Genomic DNA, 18,856 nt, shown 5'->3' on the forward strand with positions numbered 1-18,856 from the left:
TCAGGGAAAGGCACAGAGCTCTGGGAACTGGGATGGGAGCGCTGGGGCTGGGACCTGCCTGCCAGGCTGGCTTGGGGATGCAGTGTTGGGAGTGCTTACAGGAGTGTGAAACATCCTCCCTGCCTCCCTCCCACAGCCTGGCTCATCTCTGACCCCTGGCCTCCTCACAGGAACAGAACTCCGGCCCTAGAACAAATCCCAGCTGTCTCCCAGCTCTTCCCTGGGCGAGCTGCCATGCCATGATAAAGCTGCTCCTCCCTCCAAGGCAAGCCCCTGAGCTGCAGCTCCTAGGGAAGGCAGCCTGGGGATGGACTGTGTCAGGGAATAACAAATGCCTTTAATTCCCCCTTCACCCAGCAGCTCCCTGTGGGAGGCAGCGTGTCCTGAAGGAAGGTGAGTAGGAGGCATCTGGAGCTGTGTGCGCAGGCACTCAGATGCCTGGTAAATCACCCCAGCCAGGCTCTAAGAACCCTGACAGGCTCTAATTTCTCTCTCCTGGGTAGATATAGGGTAAAACGTGCTGCCTCACTTGGTTATCCCAATGCAAGGGGCTGTGAGCAATCCCTGAGTTACTCTGCAGGGATTTTCCTCACTGCTGGCAATTGCAAAGTCAGGAGAGGAGGGGATTTGAGCAGGAACTTCTGCTGAGGTTTCACCTCAAATATCCATCCCCTGTGCATGAATATTCTGTGTCAGACCTGTAGGGGTTTTTCAGGTCCATCAATGGGGGTTGCTGGCACTGGCACCACTGGGGCTGTCAGCTCTGATCATGCACAGCTCGGGGATCGCTGGTGACTGAGAACAGGCTTGGGCTCCATCCAGTTCAGATCCAGTTAATTAAAGGAAATAAAAACACTTCCCTACAAGCCAAACCCCCTTTTCTGGGTGTTGTTTACTGGGAGGCTGCAGTTCTGGACCAGAGCTCAGTGGGAGACCTGAAGGGTGTCACTGCAAACCCCTCTGGGGACTCCAGATCTGCTAAATCCTGCTAAAGGGATCGCCTGGTGCTTGTGCATCCCAGCACATCCCTCTGGAACACATGGACATGTCCCAGAAACAGAGAAGCTGTGGCTGCCCCTGGACCCCTGCAAGTGTCCACAGCCAGGCTGGACAGGGCTTGGAGCAGCCTGGGACAGTGGAAGGTGTCCCTGCCCATGGCAGGGAGGGACTGGATGGGCTTTAAGGTCCCTTCTGACCCAAAGCATTCTGTGCCATTATGATTCCGTGATTTTACATGGGAGAGTTGCTCTGAGTCATTCCCACCCTTAAAGTCTTTCTGACAAGATTCTCCTGCAGATCCCATTTGTTCCTTGCCTCTCTCCCGCAGGCACACTGCATCCCCAGCCCAGCCTGGGAGGGATTTGGGCAGCCAGAGGAACGCTCCTCAGGAGAAAAGCATCCTGCAGGTCCCTCAAAGAGAAGGAGAAGGACTCCCTCTCTCTGCTCTCAGGCAGAATAGCATCTTTGAAACTGAAAGCTGGAAAGACATAAGGAATCTCCTGGCATGCTTTGTGCTGCTCAGGCACCCATGCCATGCTCCCACAGCATTTGGGGTTATCTATGCTGTCAAAATCTTCTTTCTAGTGATACCTAATAAATCACAGTTGAAATTACGTTTGGCAGAGTCTGGAATAAGTTAAATTCCCCTTCCAGGCCAGGTGGGATGGGGCTTGGAGCAACCTGGGATAGTGGAAGTTGTCCCTGCCCAGAGTATGCCCATGGGTGATCTTTAAGGTCCCTTCCAACCCAAAACAAGAAAAAAAACCCAAACAAGCAAAAATGCCAGGGGTTTCCACATCCATCTTTGCTTCCCTTTTCCCCTCCTGGCCTCTGCTACCCTTGTTGATCCTCTTGGCTCTGCTTTTCTCCTTCCAGCAGGGAGGACTGGCCTGGCAGAGCATCATTCCCAGGGCAAGTGGAAGGTGACACCTCTCTGGGGACGCACTGTGGGGCACATCCCGGGGCTGGGCGGTGGAGAGAGAGCAGCTCCTGCTCCTGCTGCAGGGATTGGGGCTGGGCAAGGCTGGAGCCAGCCCGGGCTGGTGCCGGAGCCGGGCAGCGGGGGGAGCAGCGAGACCGGGATGTTCCTGCCCGGGCCACCGGCGGCTCCCCAGGCTCGGGAGATTCCCTGGGGGAATCTGGTCCCCGCAGAGGGGCTCACCAGTGGGGATGCCGTGGAGCTGGCTGGGATCCTGGCTGGAATCCTGGCTGGGCACTGCTCCCTGGGGAACGCCGGCAAGGGCAGCAGTGCCAGGGGGAGCCTCTGCAGTGTGCCCAGGGCTGAACGAGCCCTGCAGCGCCTTAACTGGATCCGTGTGCTCCCAGCCCTCTGGAGCTCCTGAATCCCAGCCAGCCCCTCTCTGTCTCCACTATTTTTACATCCATCTGTTTCCGCTGGTCTCTCTGCTTTGGTGCAGCCTTTTCCACACTGACACTTCCACAGCCCAGAAATCCTAAATATTCTCATTCTCCCAAGTGTTTAAGCATTAGCTGCACTGGGGACAAGGGGAGCTCAGGGACAGCAGTGCAGGGGCTGTGCTGTTTATTGTGGGTTTATGGCACTTTCTGAAGCATGGGAAACTCTTGGCCACAGCCACGCAGAGCCAGAAGTGTATTCCCAGTGCAGGACTCAGGGCGTGGGATTGGAGCTGGGACCGGAGACACAAACCCGGTGGCAGTCAAGGCTGGAGAAGGTTTTTCACCCTGATCCCACCCTCAGGAACAGTGGTCCTGCTGCCCCAGGGATGCAGGGCTGGCACTAAGGCACGCAATTATCTGTTCAGCTGAAGCCAGAGCACTGGGATTTTCCCAGTGGGAAAATGGGACAACACAGGTGATGAGGCCCTAAAGGACCTCTGGACTGCACGGTGCCATGAGCCCAGTGCTTCTCATGCCCATAAGGATTCGTTTGCACTGAACTCTGCATCAGCCCTGTGGTGCCTGAGATTCCTGAAGGGCTTTTGGGTGTCCCCCCATCCTGCCCCACCTTCCATTTCATACCTGCTTCCAGAGGGTGACCATGGACCTTCCTGCAAATGTCAGGGAAGTCAAAAAGGCTTCAAGCAGTGGCAAATCGCTGGAATCATGGCACGTGGTGAATTAGAGACAGAGCCCAGAGTGGATTCATTGTGCATCCAACATTTGATGAACTTGCCTCCAGGAGATCCAACTACTCTGTTAACTGGAATTAGGGAGAAAATCATAGTTTAATTGCTAATTCATCAAGACAGGTGCCATCACATTCAGTGAAGGTATGTCTGGAATTGGGGGCTCTTTGGAAAATGAAGACAACTCCACAATGTACAAATTGCAGTTTCTCCATTAATTTCTGTGTCCAGGACACAGCTTTGTCATTGGAAACTACAATAACCAGAACTGGGTATTCCATATCCAACAGAAACCCTTGGAAGTTCAGGACCTGAGTGTTTCCCTCCCACTAAACTGCAGCCATGACTCGCATCCTGAACTGTTCAAAACTCAGAAGCTGCCTTAAGTTCTTTGCTGCTGCTTCTCTGTGTTCAGGCAGCAAAGGAGCTTGAAATAATTCCCAACTGGATGGGGCTAAGCCAGATCCATGCAGGAGAGGAGGGAGCTGTAAGAGGCTTTGATTCACACGTGTCCTTGTAACCACAGCATCCCCATGGTCCCAAACCAGGAGTGATCCCAGCGGATTCAGGTCTTGACGTCAAAGCCAACAGAGTCCAGAACTGCAAATCCAAGATGTTTGTGCATGGCTGGGAAACATCCAGCACCCTCCTGAAGGGAATCAGGAGAGAAACAACGATCCTCATTCATCTAAACCTCCCACCCCACCTCTCCCAAGCACCTCTGCCCCAGGCTGAACAAGAGACCTTCTGTACAAAGCCAAATTCAGCAGCTCTGATGCCTCCTCCAGTGTTGGGAGCAGCCTGTCAGATCCAGGGACATGCAGGAGATGTTCAATGTGCTGAGTGCTGGGGCAGGAGCCTGGACTGTGCCTCCTGGAGGTGCAGAGAGAGGCAGCTCCTGCATCTCTTCCCAGTGTGGGAAGCACAGTTTGGGCATCCATGTTGGAGAAAGGCATCAATCATGGTCCCACAAGCTACAAAAACACAAAGCAGAGCCTGTTCCTGCCTGGGCTTTATGGCAGAGTTAACTAGGAGCAGGGAAAGAAGACAAGGATACAGAGGCTGCTCTGTAAATCCAGAGGACCCCTTGGCCATGAGATCCATCTCTGCTGGATGAGATTGGAGCTGGGATAATGCCACACAGAGCAGCTCCACATCCTGGGGTTCCAGCCCTGAGCAGACTGTCTGTGCAGAGAGGGAGAAGATGCCTCTGGGACTCCCTGTCAAGTCCTTGGCATCCTTGTGGAGAAGGAAAGCAGCACCAACCAGCCTGGCTCTGATTCTGCCACAAACTCACCTTCCAGGCCTCAGTCTCCACAACTTTTACAGAGGATAATCAGCCTTGCTCCACTTTATAAAATCCTGGGACATCTGCAGATGCAGATCTGATGAGTCAGATCTGCCTTGTGTGACTCAGCTGCCAGATCCCATCCAACAGCCACGGAGCTTCCCTTGCTCCAGGATCTGTATTTGCTGCTCTTACTGCCAAGTGTGTGACTATTCCCAAAACTAAACATGCCTGTGAGTTTTTAAATTCATTTGGGAACACCAGGTAAAAGCCTTTCTAGCTTGATTCTGAAATGGGCAACAGAGAAAAGTTCACTGGACGATCCACAACTTTCCTCTCAGCGAGTTACCAGAGACAGAAAACTGAGAGTAGGTTTTGCTTCAAAAAATTAATATAACTCTCCCTGATGCAGGAATGTGACTCTGCAACACCAGGAGCTGTGGCAGGACAGGGATGTGACCCTAGAAAAGTCTTAATGTGTGGATGCAGCCCACTGGCAGCTGGAATAAAATGTGAGCAGCTCCTTCTGAAGCTCCCAGGAGCAGGAGCAGGCTGCAAGAATGCAGCAGGGTTGCATCATGTGGGCTCCTTGAATCTTCCAGAAATCTGCCACTTCTTCCCTGCCACATTTTCATGGGGAATCTATACAGTAGCTGGGAAAAACACACTGCAATTCTCTGCTGGCATATTTGAAGCAGGCAGGAGTATTCAGGCTAAATAGGATTTCATGTGGAGACACAGGGAAGATGTCACTTTTTTCCTAAGGGTCTCTGCCCTTGGAGATATATCCTGGAATACATACTGGCCTCTTGCAGACACATCCCAAGCTGCCACATTATGGATTAAGCCCTCTGACCCAATCTGGACCTATGGAAAGGGACATTTGCCTCCCAGGTGGGTGCATTTTGTCATCCCAAGCTCAGATCTGGACACAAACTGGTTTGGACCCACCAGATCAGCATAACATCCCCAGGGTTGGGGAAACCGTGGTCCTCGGAAATTAGGGAAGGATGAAACCACTTTTCCTGTTTGGTTTTACACTAAGGGAGAGATTTTAGATTAGATATTGGGTAGGAATTGTTCCCTGGGAGGGTGGGCAGGCCCTGGCACAGGGTGCCCAGAGCAGCTGTGGCTGCCCCTGGATCCCTGGAAGCATTCAAGACCAGGCTGGATGGGGCTTGGAGCAGCCTGGGATAGTGGAAGGTGTTCCTGCCCATGGCAGGGGTGGGACTGGATAGGTTTTAATATTACTTCCAACCCAAACCAGTCTGAGATCCTGTGATTCCTGCTGTATCTCTCAGAGCAGCTTTTCTGCTGCCTCTGCAAGAGCAGAATAGACAAAGGGGCTGCCAAACCCCTTCCTGAGCATCCCTTTGCTTACACATCCTCAGCACTTGGCTGAGGAGGATTGCACACGCTGTTTGTTCCTGCTGGGCCACTGCCCAGCGCTGAGCCCAGCGTGTCCTTCCTGGGATTCATCCCTCCCCTCCTCCTTTCCTGCCTTCAAACTGCTGCAACAACTCCCCAGAGTCCCCAAGGCTGCCCCAGACCTGTCCTGCACTCAGCCCCCTCCTTCCTCTGGCATCAACAGTGGCAGTTTTAGGGCTTGGCTTGTTGGGAACCTGATTGCCAACAAGGAAAAGAACTTTTCAGGACAGCAGGACTGGGGAGACAGGCAGCTGTGGGACACACTTGCACACACAGCACAGGCTGAGCCCACCCCACCTCCCAGCCCCGAGCAGTGCTGTGCTGGAAGCAGAAGATTGGCTGGCTGAGGATCCCTCTCTGAGCCAGGCTCGGGTTTAGGGGCGTTTCTGTTCCCTCAGCTGGCTCCAGAATAAACAGTTTCCTTTTACATCCCGCTTTCCTCGGGAGAGGCTGAAACGCTGAGGGGGGAGCGTGTGGGGCTGAGCCTCCTCTCAGCTTCCACCAAATGTGAAGGGCAGGCAGAGCTCAGACCTTTCACATTCCCATATGCTCCTGGAAAATGCCAGGAACAGACAAGGGAGAGCTCATTGCAGCAGAGTGAGCTCAGCTTTTAACAAGACATCAGAGATTCCCCTCCACAGCTGCACTCTGTGCAAAGCAGATTGACTACCTGGGCCTTCTCTGCTTGTATTTCCTAATAAAGGGTGAAAACCTGGAACTGGCACCTTCCTTGCTGCCTGTTTCCAGTGAGGAAACTGATGTTGCAGCATCCCAAAGCCCTGGTGCTCTCACATCCTGTCCTTGAGATGGCCCCTGCAGCCGTGGGGCTAATGTGGCTGACAAACCAAGCACTTGCTTTTCCTTTCGGCCGCTTTTTGGGAGGATGCAGCCAGTCCCAGTCACTGTGAGGCAGAAGGGAGAAGGTAAGGAGTGCTCATCACCAGTGCTTATCTTAGAATCACGGAGTTTAAGATTGGAAAAGTCCTCTAGGACCACTGAGTGAAACATTAGCCTGCAAGGGACATCCTGGAGTCCTCTTGGCTTGCCACGACCCCAAACCAGCACTCCTAGATCAGTGTAGGAACAGCACAGGATCCCACAGCCCCATGGGTCCTCCTAAGAGATTGCAAATCCCTCTTGCCACACCCACAAGGATTCCATCTCCTCCTGCCTTAGCCCAGCTTCCAGGAAGGTGTGGGATGCAGGGCCTTGCAATCCAACCTGCCATCACCCGTGCTGGCCCTGTGCTGAGGCCACACAGATGTCATTCTTTCCACCCAAAAGCACCAGAGGAATTCCGCTCCCCTGCCTGGCTGTGCTGGCAGGAAACCCTGTGGATTTTGAACTTTTCTCTGGGAGTATTAAACAGGGATTACAAACTGGGATCAAGGGAATCTCTCTCTGCTGTGCCCTGTGGGAAAGCTGCAGCTGCAGCCTCTGTAGCCTGTCCTCCCTGGTTTGTGCACCACAACATACCTGGATGATGCCATGGATGTGGAATTTGCTCCACAGCAATCAGGTCTTTTCCTTCTCCTCCACCACACCTGCTGAGGAAGCAAAAGGAGATCAGTGCTTTGCAGAGGACACACAGAATTTGCCCCTTTAGGACATGTAAACCCAGTGAGCTCCCCGAAAGCCTGGAGCTGGCATGGCTGGGAGTCTGGCAGTGCCAAACTGGGCTGGCACGGGGAATTTGGCTCTCACTGCTGCACTCCAGACAGGGCACGGATCCACGGGATGCAGCCTTTCAGCTCCACTGCCATCCTTTGTGTGCCGTCTGCACACACAAAGCTGGGCCCTCCCAGCTCCAGCCAGGCCAGACCTGGGCATGGCTGAGAGCCAGAGAGGGGGAAAAGGGCTGGGATCCCACTCCAGTGCAGGGCACTGCTGCCAGCAAAGCTGGGATGCCTGGGGCTGCATGAATGGGCTCCAAATGCCAAAGGAGGGTGTGCAGGGAGGAAATTAAAGTGCTGATCCCAAACTTGTCCTTGAGCTGAGCCAAGAAACAGAATTCCCCCAAAATCTTTGCATGTGGGGACCTGGAGGAGCAGACAAGCCCTGAATAGCTCTAGAGCTCAGAGCCCCTTCCAGTGGCTAAAGGGAGCTTGTGAAAAAGAGGGAGAAAGATTTTTTTATAAGGGCAGAAAATGACAGGACAAGGGAGAAGGGCTTTCCACGGCCAGAGGGCAGGGTTGGCTGGGATATTGGGAAAGAATTCTTCCTTGTGTGAGTGGAGACATCCTGGGGTGCCCAGGGCAGCTGTGGCTGCTCCTGGATCCATGGAAATGCCCAAGGTCAGGCTGGACAGGGCTTGGAGTCACATGGGACAGTGGAAGGTGTCCCTGCCATGGCACTGGGTGATTGTAAAGCTTTTCAATGCTGGCTGCAAGCATCCCTGCCCTCCTCAGGCATGACCCTGGAAAGCAGAAATCCTGCACCAGCACTGCCTCACAGCAGCACACAAGATGACAGACTGTCTCCAACACAGGAAAACAGGATGAGTCTCCTGGGTCACTGTGAGGTGAAAGTGCAAAGCTGCTGGAGTTTATATTTAAAAAGTCCTGTCCAAAGAACACACAGTGTCTGCTTTCGTAGAAATAAAATACTCCTTCAATAGATTATCAAGTGGGTTGGCAACACTGCTTGAAACAAGAAGCCAAACAACCAGGACAGCACCAGTCTGGATGCTTCATGTCTGGGCACGGATTGTTTCCCATAGAACGGGACTCCTGGTACAGTTGGATTCCACTGCTCTCCATCCCAGCAGCTCTTCCACACCCATCTCCAAGCACTGCAACAACGGCCTGGAAATCTCCCTCTGCTTTGTCCTGGGGACTGCTGGATCACACCCATGTCACAAAAACTTTGTGTGGCTTTTAATTTAAGGCTCGGTGCATCTGCACTGCCCTAAACCCACAAAGTCAAGCCACGCTGGAAATAACCCCAGACAAAAGAAACTGGAGTTTTGCCCTGCGCAAGTGCGGTTTGGAGGGGAGGAGCTGGGCTGGAGGAGTGGATGTGTCCTTCTGGCATCTGGAACCGCTCATTACAGGAGCAGGAGAGACGGAAGACGGCAACTCCCAGTTTGGCTCCCCCTTCCCAGTCCCTATCCCACCGCTGGAGGAGCTCCTACGTGGCACTGTGGGGGCTGGGAGTGCCTCTGCACAGCCAGATCCTGCTTGGAGATCACTGCAGAGCAGCAGGAATCCTCCCCATCTGCCTGATCCATCAGATCTGCCTCATTTCCAGAACTCTGGCCCTGGACAACACTGTTAACAGTCAAGATGAAGCTGTTTGCTGACATTATGGTAGAACTGATTCATTTGCTGCATATTCACATCCTAAAGCTCTGCAGGAGTTTTTTGTGGCTCTTACCAGGTTGTGTTGTAGAGACAGGAAGAATAGGCTGAAACATACACTTAAAAATCAGGAAAAATCTGAAATACCTTTATGCTGGGCTGCCAACCCTCAAACACAGCTATTTTCATTCTACTCCAAATTCATGTTATTGGGGTAAAGCCATTTCAAAGGACTGAAGCACAGAGCCCCAGAGTGTCAAAGGACTTTGGTGCTGGGAGGCAGTGAAAGAAATCAAGATTAAAAGTTTAAGAGTTTATTTTAAATTTCACTCGGAAGGTGAAAAAAATCTTACATGGGAAGTAATTACAAAGAAGGGTTTGAAGGTGGAGCAATTCAGAATTTGGCAGAGAAAAGCAGGTGACAGTGGAAGTTTAAAGGAGCTTTTCTCATTTCTCAGCTGGAACATGCTGCTGGTATAGACCAGTAACATTTACCTCAGTGTTAATGGTTTGGTATCAGCAAATTCATTTTTAATAAAGCCAAAATCGTGCTATAAAAACTCTGGGACATCATTGTCAATCATTTATGCAGACACAAAGCAAAGCTAATTGCACCAAAATACACTAGTGTGCCAGAATCTGTTGCTTAAGGTATTCCAATGCTCTTTTTCCCACTGAATCCCTCCATGAAGGGAACAGATCTCTAAACATCACTGAGCACCAGCTTTACTGCAGCTGATGGAGAAATCTTTCACAGGGAGGGCTCAAAGATCTGCCCTTGTTTGAGATGAGAAGTATCTACTCACATGGCACTATCTGAACAGTTCAGATGGAATAAAAATGTCACTTTTTGATGCTACCTACTAGAATAGGTGGGCTATGAAGGAGGATGGAATGGTGATTCCAAAGCAAGATGCTTCCAAGACAACAAGCAGAATATTCAAAGCCAGAAGGAAAAGTCAGAGGCTGTTTGCTACTACAGCAACAGGAGGCTGAGACCCCTGTCCTCAGAGGGAAGCAGAAAAACTTGGCAGAGCCAAAATTAGGGGGAGAAATGAAATTACAGTGTGATGAATAGGGAGACAGACATCAGTTAAAGAACACAAGGATGCAGCATCCTTCTACTGATGTAACCATGCATGATGTGGGTGGTACCTCGAATATCCCTACATCCCAAATTGCCATGAAAACAATCCTGTGCTGTCTTAAAACGTGACAGGGTTGAATTTGAGCTTTAACGCTTGTGACTCAGCAGAAACCTCCCCATGGCACAGCTTCTCTGGGCACGCTGTGCCACAGCCTCCCCATCCTCATAGGGAATAATTCCTTCCCAATATCCCATCTAAACCTACCCATTTCTAGCTTAGAGCCATTCCCTGTGTCCTGTCCCTCCAGGCCTTGTCCCCAGTCCCTCTCCAGCTCTCCTGGAGCCCCTTCAGGCTCTGCAAGGGGCTCTGAGCTCTCCCTGGAGCCGTCTCCTCTCTCCTGGAGATCACCCATCAGGGCACATTTCAGATGGCAGGATGGGGCAGGTGTCAAACACTGGCTGGCTGTGACTGCTTCAGTCGTGGCTGAAGCCCTTTGCACCACCCCTGACTTCATATGGAGTGTGACAGCCCAGAAACAAAAAAATAAATATATCACTACCTCCCTTTGGTACCAACAACCATCCAGCTGCAGGAAACGCCCGGGGGAAGGAGAGGATGGAAATAAGATGTGAAAAGGCAAAAGCACAGCTTGTGCAGGGAATAGTTGCCCATGTTCCTGCTGCAAGGCCTGGCTGGGCTCAGGCAGGGCCAGGCAGGGGCAGGAGGAGGGAACGCGCACCCCCCATCCAGCCCGACCCCCCTTCGGCGGCGTGGGGCCGGCATTCCCTGCCATTGGCGGCGGGCCGGGACACAGCCGGGACGGATCCTCCCCTTCCTCTCCCTCCCGAGCATTTTTGAGAGGGTTTTCCCAACTTTCCAGAAGTTTCTCCCCGGCCCCTTATATACCCCCTCCGCAGGACCGGGAGGTGCACAGGGAGCCGAGCAAAGCCGCGTCCGACCCCGCAGGTACGAGGGGGGCAGCCGGGGAACCCCGGGCGGGCAGGGTGGAGACCGAGCTGAGATTGCAGCAGGGTGGGGCGGGATTCTGGGGTCCTGCAGCCTCCTGGCTGGGCAGGAAAAATCGGGGGGAGAGGGAGGGTTACGGCATGGGAGAAGGGGATGCGTGGGGGGTAGGCTGCAGTGGGGTGGGTGGGAGTGGGGGATAGGGGTACAGCTCTGTCCCATGAGCTGGCTCTGGGTTTTTGAGGAAAGCTATTAAAAAATCCCCCAGTCGCCTCCCGGTTTGCGAGAGGTGGTCACAGCGAAGCTGCAGAAGCTTTCAGAGAATGACGAGAAAGAAAAGAGGGAGAAGGGAAGCTCTAGCTTGGTGTGAGTGAAGTCCTCCAGCCCCTGCTCAGGCTTAGCCTGGGAGCCTGCAGGACCCTGGGCACCATCCCAGCGCAGGAATGAGAGCTCTCCCTGCAGCCTCCTGCAGTCCTTCTGCTGCCCTGAGCGAGTGTCACATCCCTCTGGTGACATGGAAATGGCCTTTTGCCTGCATTCCTCTGCCCTGCGGCTCCGTCCTGCCCCTGGGAGAAGCACAGCCCTCGGAGGGGTGCAGCTGCAGATCCCAGGAAAGCGGGTCCCCGCAGCCCCAGGGCAGGCTGTGGAACGCCACGCTGGCACAGGGCGTCCCCTCGCCGTGGGAGCACAGGAGAGGATGTTGCTGGCTGTGCATTCCCCACATTCCCTCCATTTTCACCACGGGTTAGGAATTCACCCATAATCGCTGCCATAATCCAAGAATGGGCAAAATTTCTCCATCTCGGGCTGTGTGACTCGGCAGAGCCCAAACCTGTCACCCTGCCCTGAAGTAATGAACTTCTTTTAAGCTGAGGATGAAGCAGTGCAGGCCACCCCCTGCTCACAAGAGAACTACTCCATGTATCTGTTTTCTTTCAGAAAGAAAAAGGCAAACGTTGACCTCACTATGAAACAGTTTCAAGGTATCCTTAGAAATAAACGGGAAATAGAAATCCAGAAGGAACCTCCTCAGACTTCCAGTGTTTGTCACCCTGGCTGCACTTCCAAAAGAGTGTCGAGGGCAGTTTTGAGCCTATTGCACAAATCTTTGCTCTTGAGGCAGCTGGGATGGTTCTCCCCTTTAACAGAAGCCTTGCTCCCATAAAGGATTTTAGGCTGTAATCGCCTCCCTCTCTGAGGCTACGTAATTCCCACTCTGGCAAAGGGTCCTGGTGGAACTGCGCACTCTCTTCGCCCGGGGCTACGTGCTGCGTGTTTCCTTCCATATGTAATCCCAGCGGGCCCTTCGCTTCCTGCCTGCAATACTTTAACCCCGCTGCAGCCTTACCCTGCCTCCCCACGCCAGGGGCAGCCCCTGAGGCTGGGCAGGAGCAGGGTGGGAGGAGAGGACCACCAAAGAACAGAACTTCAGTGTAGCGATGCAGTTCCTGTCGAGGAAAAGGTCCCCCAAAAGCTGGAGGTGAAATTTAAGGCCTGAGGAGCTGCCAGCAGGAAGGTTTGCCGAGTGAAGGCAGGAGGGAGGGAAGGTGTGGGGCCAGGTGGGATGAGCTCCAAAGAGCTTCCAGGCACTTAGGACTGGTCAGTCTGCACATGTACCAGAGCTGAGGGCTCAGAGCCCTTGCTGGGGATGGATTCGCTACATTGGGATGAGATCCATCCACCCAAGGCACGAACTGAAGGCTCTGCTGGGGAAAATGAGGCTCCCACGCCTCCCTGTGCCCCAGTTCCTCCTCGGCAGGGCTGGACAGGCAAACCCAAGCCGAACAGAGCTGATCAGACAGTGCAGGATCTTCTCTAGGGCCACCTCTGGCTTGGCTCGGTGGAAGCTCACGTGCTCCATCTAGTGCTACGGAAGCTGAGGGTTTGGGGCCCGGGCTGGGGTCCCCAGGGAGGACAGTCCTTGCCACTCAGTGCCTGCAACAGCCCTTGGAGCAAGGGGCAGCACTGCTGGGTGGCCCCTGGGCAGCACAAACATCCTGCTTTCAGCTTTTCTTGATGAGGGCAGAGCTTTGTCCTGCTCTGGGGACAGAATCATGGAATGGTGTGGATAGGAAGGGACCTTAAAGTTCATCCAGTTCCACCCCCTGCCATGGCAGGGACACCTTCCACTCTCCCAGGCTACTCCAAGCCCCATCCAACCTGGCCTTGAAACTTCCAGGGATCCAGGGGCAGCCACAGCTTCTCTGGGCACCCTGTACCAGGGTCTCCACACCCTCACAGGGAACAATTCCTTCCCAATATCCCATTTAAACCTGTCTTTCACTTTAAAATCATTCCCCTTTACCCTGTCAAGATCACATTAGAAATACCTGCTGCTTACATTCCCTGACCCTTCCTTAAATCATTCACTGTACATTAACACTGGAATACAGGGAAGGAAGCTTAGGAAGGAAGCTTTCATTCCAAATGCACAGGCTGTGCTTGCCAGGGTGCAGCCTGCACTCCTGGAGATTAATTGGTGCTCAGGGTGGATTTGGGATGGCTGCACCCCAGTGAAGCATTGGGGCAATGTCACTGTCACTGGAACCAAGGAGTGGGTTTCTCTGGAAGAGCCCCTGGGACCTCTGGATGCTCAAGGAAGGGTCTGGATCACGCTGATGGTGAATTTTCTTATCCAGCAGGTCCTGGGAGGTGCTGGGTGCTGCTGAAGCCATGTGGATTATCATGGGGCTGGCCCTCCTGGGCCTCACTGTGGCCGTGCCCTCAGAGGACAGGAAGCTGAGCGACAAGGCCACCACGCTGGCCGAGCGCAGCACCACGCTGGCCTTCAACCTCTACCACGCCATGGCCAAAGACAAGGACATGGAGAACATCCTGCTGTCCCCCGTGGTCGTGGCCTCGTCCCTCGGGCTGGTGTCCCTCGGGGGCAAGGCCACGACGGCTTCCCAGGCCAAGGCGGTGCTGAGCGCGGACAAGCTGAACGATGACTACGTGCACAGCGGGCTGTCCGAGCTCCTCAGCGAGGTCAGCAACAGCACCGCCCGCAACGTCACCTGGAAGATCGGCAACCGCCTCTACGGCCCCGCCTCCATCACCTTCGCCGAGGACTTCGTGAAGAACAGCAAGAAGCACTACAACTACGAGCACTCCAAGATCAACTTCCGAGACAAGAGGAGCGCCCTCAAGTCCATCAACGAGTGGGCAGCCCAGACCACGGACGGGAAACTCCCGGAGGTCACCAAAGATGTGGAGAAAACTGATGGGGCCCTCATTGTCAACGCCATGTTCTTCAAGCGTAAGTTCTACCCTCAGTTCTTGGTACAAGTGACCCCAAACTCCTCCTGAGCCAACACACAGAATCATGGAATGGTTTGGGTCGGGAGGGGCCTTAAAGATCATCTAACAGCCCCAAAGGAAGGTGGCCAAATCCCTGGTCCACTGGAGGCAGCTCTTTGTCAGTGGTTGGGAACTGTGCATGGAATTACCATCCACTCCTTTTTCTTACAAGCTGTGCTTCTCTCTCTCCTGTAGCTCACTGGGATGAGAAGTTCCATCATAAGATGGTGGACAACCGTGGCTTCATGGTGACCCGTTCCTACACCGTGGGAGTGCCCATGATGCACCGCACAGGTGAGTGGGAAACCTCCTGCCCCACACCAAGACCATGGAATTAGGATCGCTGTTTTCCGTCACCCAGATTTCCACCAGTTGCTTCCAAGATTGTTTTGCTTCATGAGAGAACAAAGCAGGGGAGTATTCCTTCTCCTGATTCAGTCTCCCTGTGTGCAGAGAGAATCCATATTTACTATGAGGTGCTTGGCTGTTGGGAACAAATCCTGGCTCATCACACAAATGAGAGGCACAACTATCTCCAGTAATGCTGGGCCACTTCCCAAAAAGGTGTCCAGACTCTCTTCCCTTCCTGCTCAGGGAAAGTCCAGGCTGAATTCATTTTGCCTCTGCTCCACATCTCACTGTTCCCTGCTTCTGCTTTCAAGGTCTCTACAATTACTACGATGATGAGACAGAGAAGCTCCAGGTGGTAGAGATGCCACTGGCTCACAAGCTGTCCAGCATGATCTTCATCATGCCAAACCACGTGGAGCCTCTGGAGAGAGTGGAAAAACTGCTGAACAAGGAGCAGCTCAAAGCCTGGACTGGCAAGATGAAGAAGAGATCAGTGGCCATCTCACTGCCAAAAGTCGTCCTGGAAGTCAGCCACGACCTTCAGGTAAAGGAGGTCCTTAAATAGTTGGACCTTACAGTTCTTTGGGATGGGAGGGAAGCCAGAGGGATGGTGGGTTAGCCATGCGTGCTGCCCCTCTTCCCTCTGGCGCTGTGTCATCTCTGGGAGGGTTGCTGACCTCTTGTCTCCTCCTAGAAACACTTGGGTGGTCTGGGCCTGACAGAAGCCATTGACAAAACCAAGGCTGACTTGTCCAAGATCTCCGGCAAGAAAGACCTTTACCTGTCCAACGTGTTCCACGCCGCGGCTCTGGAATGGGACACGGAAGGGAACCCCTACGACGCCGACATCTATGGCCGAGAGGAGATGAGGAACCCCAAACTCTTCTATGCTGACCACCCCTTCATCTTCATGATCAAGGACACTAAAACCAACTCCATCCTCTTCATCGGCAGGCTCGTGAGGCCCAAAGGCGACAAGATGCGCGATGAGTTGTAGTTGGGCTTGTTTTGGTTGGGGTTTTTTTCCCAGAGCTTTGGTTTGTGTGTGTTTTTAGGGGGGCATTTTGACAAATGGGAAACACTATTTTGTATCCTTCTTGAACCATGGGTGCTATTCAGACCAGGGTGCATTGTGAGGAGAAACCAGCGTACACTTTACCTCACCCCAAAATCCAGATTGCACAAACCCACCTCCAGAGAGGAGCAGGGGAGCCTGGGGGGTCACCGGGAGTCAGCTGAGGTGGCCACGTTGAAGCTGAGCTTCTCCCTGCACTGGTTAAGCCTCCTGCTCAGTTCCTTGCTGCTCCACCAGCCCAGCCAAGGCACCAGCCTCCCATCCCCAACGCTTCCTTCCCACCGCACGCTTAGCGCTGCCACTCTTCTCCTGCCCGGGTGCCCTGTGGCACTGCTCCAGAGCTGTGCTCTGCTTCTCTCTTCTCTCTCCAGGGCTGTGTAACAGAACTCCAAGGGCCAGTTGTGCAGTCCAGCCCCTGCAGGGCCCTGCAGCAGAGCAGGAGGCAGCACAGGAGAACACAGATTGTATGGAGTTGTGCCCTTCTGTCCTGCCTAGCCCTGTGCTCTGCCTTTGATGCTTCAACCACAAGAGCTCTTTAGGGGAGAGCATCAAAGCCAAGAGCACCTTGGATCAATACTTTACGGAAAACTAAGGGGTGTCAAGGAGAGCCCAAAACACAGCTTGGGTTTCTAGACAGAAGAGTAACCTGAGGTCCCTTCAACACTCCACCCCTTGGGATCACTGAGGGCCAACGCTTGTAATTAAGCAGGCATTGTACCAGGCAGAGAATTCACTTTTCTTGCAAATGCTCTGCATCGGTCTGTAGGGCTGGGAAAGACTCTGCTCCCACTGCCAGGGCTCTCCCAGTTTAGACCAGAGCTGGTTCCAATCAGGTCCCTGTGGAGCTGACCCAAGGCACTCCTGGCTGGCTTCTCACAGAGAGGTGGGATCAGGTTCACTTCCACTTTCTTGCTTAATTAAACACAAAGCTTTGAAGCTGCCATTACCTGACTTCCTAATTACGCTCTGCTGAAGCTCCATGGTACTTTAGCTCCCTGTCTGCTGACCTGGATAAGGGGACCCTGAAAAACAAAGGTATTTATAGTTATATTTATGTCTGATAATTAGCAGGTTTCACAGCCTGATCCAGGCTATTCCTAACTTTACTTCCAGGGATATCATCAGGTCAGTACTATTTAAAGGAGCTGGTGTTATCCCAGGAGCATTGCAGCACTTGCCACGCACTGAGAGACACCACAAGGCAAATAGTGAGATTATGGAAATGAGGAAAATCCATGCATTCCAATGGAATTGCCAGTTCTCTGAAACCGGCATGCAGCACCTACATGGCTTTGCTTTATCTCCTGCCAATTTTCCCTGCTGACATAGAAGCCCAATACTGCATATTCCCAGGTGCTGGGAGGCAGGAGGCAATGCCAGGGATGTCCCCAATCATGGGACACTTCCCAGTGATTCAGCGCACTGAACCCACACACAGAACGTTCTGGAGGCTGGGCTGGGGGGGTGAAAGGGGTGGGCAAGGCAAGAACACACTGTGGGATATTGTGAATAATTTGCATCATTTGGATGCAGGTGTCTGATGGCTTTTATTGTCTGTTCTTGTAATTTTGCAATAAAACTTTTTCAATGAATCCTTGGCAGGTGGAACCCCTTGTAGAGGAAAATAAACTTAGGGAGATTCCTTGCTATCCTTAAATCCAAGACACCCTAATGTGGCAGTTTATGGAGAAAAATTACTCAACACACAAGATAAATTCCCATCAATCATGAGAAAGGAATGCTCTTAGCAGCTTTTCCCTTCACTGTTTTCTCCTGAAACTGCAAATATCCAACACCTTAAACGCTCCACAGGTAAAGGACCAATGCCCTGTCCTGCTGGGCCATTTAGCAGGATAAAAAGCTGCTAACCACAGGAACCAGCCTTCCTCACCCTCTAAGCCAAAGTTCCTCCAGCTGGGATCCACTCTGGGGAAACAGAAGAGGAAAAAACTGCAGGCTAAAGATACCTTCCCCAGGTGGAAAATCCAGCAGTGGCAGACCCAGCTAATCCATGTTCTCCCCCTGCTGGAAAGGGATGAACTTTCTGCCACTCACAAGCAAAACTACAGGCACATGTCCCCTTTTCCCTGGGCCTGGGTTGGGCAAGCTCACACATCCCTATATGGAGCTCCTCCCACACTGGAAAAGCACCAAGTGCTTCCTAATTTTCACTAAATTGGAGTTACTGAAGCCACCTCCAGCACCAACCACAGCAGGAACACCATCAACCTGTAATAGCAATACTGAAACTAAATTAAAAGCTTTCCAGAGTTCCTTAGTTCATCCTACCCCCAGCTCAACTTCCAGGGCTTTTGTCCAAGGGAAGCATCCAAAAGACACAAGAGAACTGAACCAGCTCCCTCCTCATTTGGAGATTCTTCAAACAGCTTAGGGAGGTGGTAATTCCAACCAAGACACGTGGAAAAGCTGTTCAGCTCACACTTGCAGCCACAGCTGCTCTGGGCACCCTGTGCCACGGTCTCACCACCCACCCAGGGAACAATTCCTTCCCAATATCCCATCCAGCACTACCCTCTGGCAGTGGGAAGCCATTCCCTGTGTCCTCTCCTCCATCCCTTGTCCCAAGTCCCTTTTCAGCTCTCCTGGAGCCCCTTTAGGTCCTGGCAAGAGGCTCTGAGAGCTCTCCCTGGAGCCTTCTCTTCCCCCTTACTTGCACATCTCTTGACTCTACCACTGATCAGCACCGAGATTAACAGGGTAATGGACAAGGTTGGAGAGCTTTTAACCAGGAAGAAGTGGAGCAATCTCCAGGAAATCCAGCCTTCCCTGGGAGGCAGCAGGAGAGATTTCTAACCATCACCACGTACCACATGGGAATGTTTAAGAATTTAGAGACAACATGCAAAACTGGGTGTGATTTTCATTGCTTCAGATCTTTCCACCTGCACACATTTCCTGCTCCTATGATATGACAGAGCTGCTTTGTCATCTTCTATATT

General features: G+C 52.8%; 1 protein-coding gene across 2 annotated transcripts; it reads left to right on the forward strand.

Moving 5' to 3' along the window:
* Positions 1-11,023: 11,023 nt before the first annotated feature.
* Positions 11,024-17,488, forward strand: SERPINH1 (serpin family H member 1). 2 transcript variants are annotated; one of them, XM_005524088.3, is made up of 5 exons: positions 11,024-11,176; positions 13,816-14,429; positions 14,666-14,764; positions 15,133-15,365; positions 15,516-17,488. In XM_005524088.3, exons 2-5 carry the CDS (start codon positions 13,847-13,849, stop codon positions 15,816-15,818), a joined length of 1,218 nt encoding a protein of 405 aa, XP_005524145.1. In that variant the 5' UTR covers positions 11,024-11,176; positions 13,816-13,846; the 3' UTR covers positions 15,819-17,488. The 2 variants fall into 2 exon arrangements, with proteins under 2 accessions (XP_005524145.1, XP_087908148.1); XM_088052022.1 differs by having other exon boundaries at positions 11,025-11,176; positions 13,813-14,429.
* Positions 17,489-18,856: the final 1,368 nt, after the last annotated feature.

Source organism: Pseudopodoces humilis, chromosome 2 (genome assembly GCF_049639895.1).
Source record: "Pseudopodoces humilis isolate 2021_Gansu_Grassland_sample_001 chromosome 2, ASM4963989v1, whole genome shotgun sequence".
In the NCBI taxonomy this organism is placed as follows: domain Eukaryota; kingdom Metazoa; phylum Chordata; class Aves; order Passeriformes; family Paridae; genus Pseudopodoces; species Pseudopodoces humilis.

Bases quoted from the DNA above. Each gene is read 5' to 3' on its own strand.
- SERPINH1 (XM_005524088.3), top strand. From the start codon at position 13,847: ATGTGGATTATCATGGGGCTGGCCCTCCTGGGCCTCACTGTGGCCGTG. The intron at 14,430-14,665 runs GTAAGTTCTACC...TCTCTCCTGTAG, and splicing joins CAACGCCATGTTCTTCAAGC to CTCACTGGGATGAGAAGTTC. The intron at 15,366-15,515 runs GTAAAGGAGGTC...GTCTCCTCCTAG, and splicing joins AAGTCAGCCACGACCTTCAG to AAACACTTGGGTGGTCTGGG.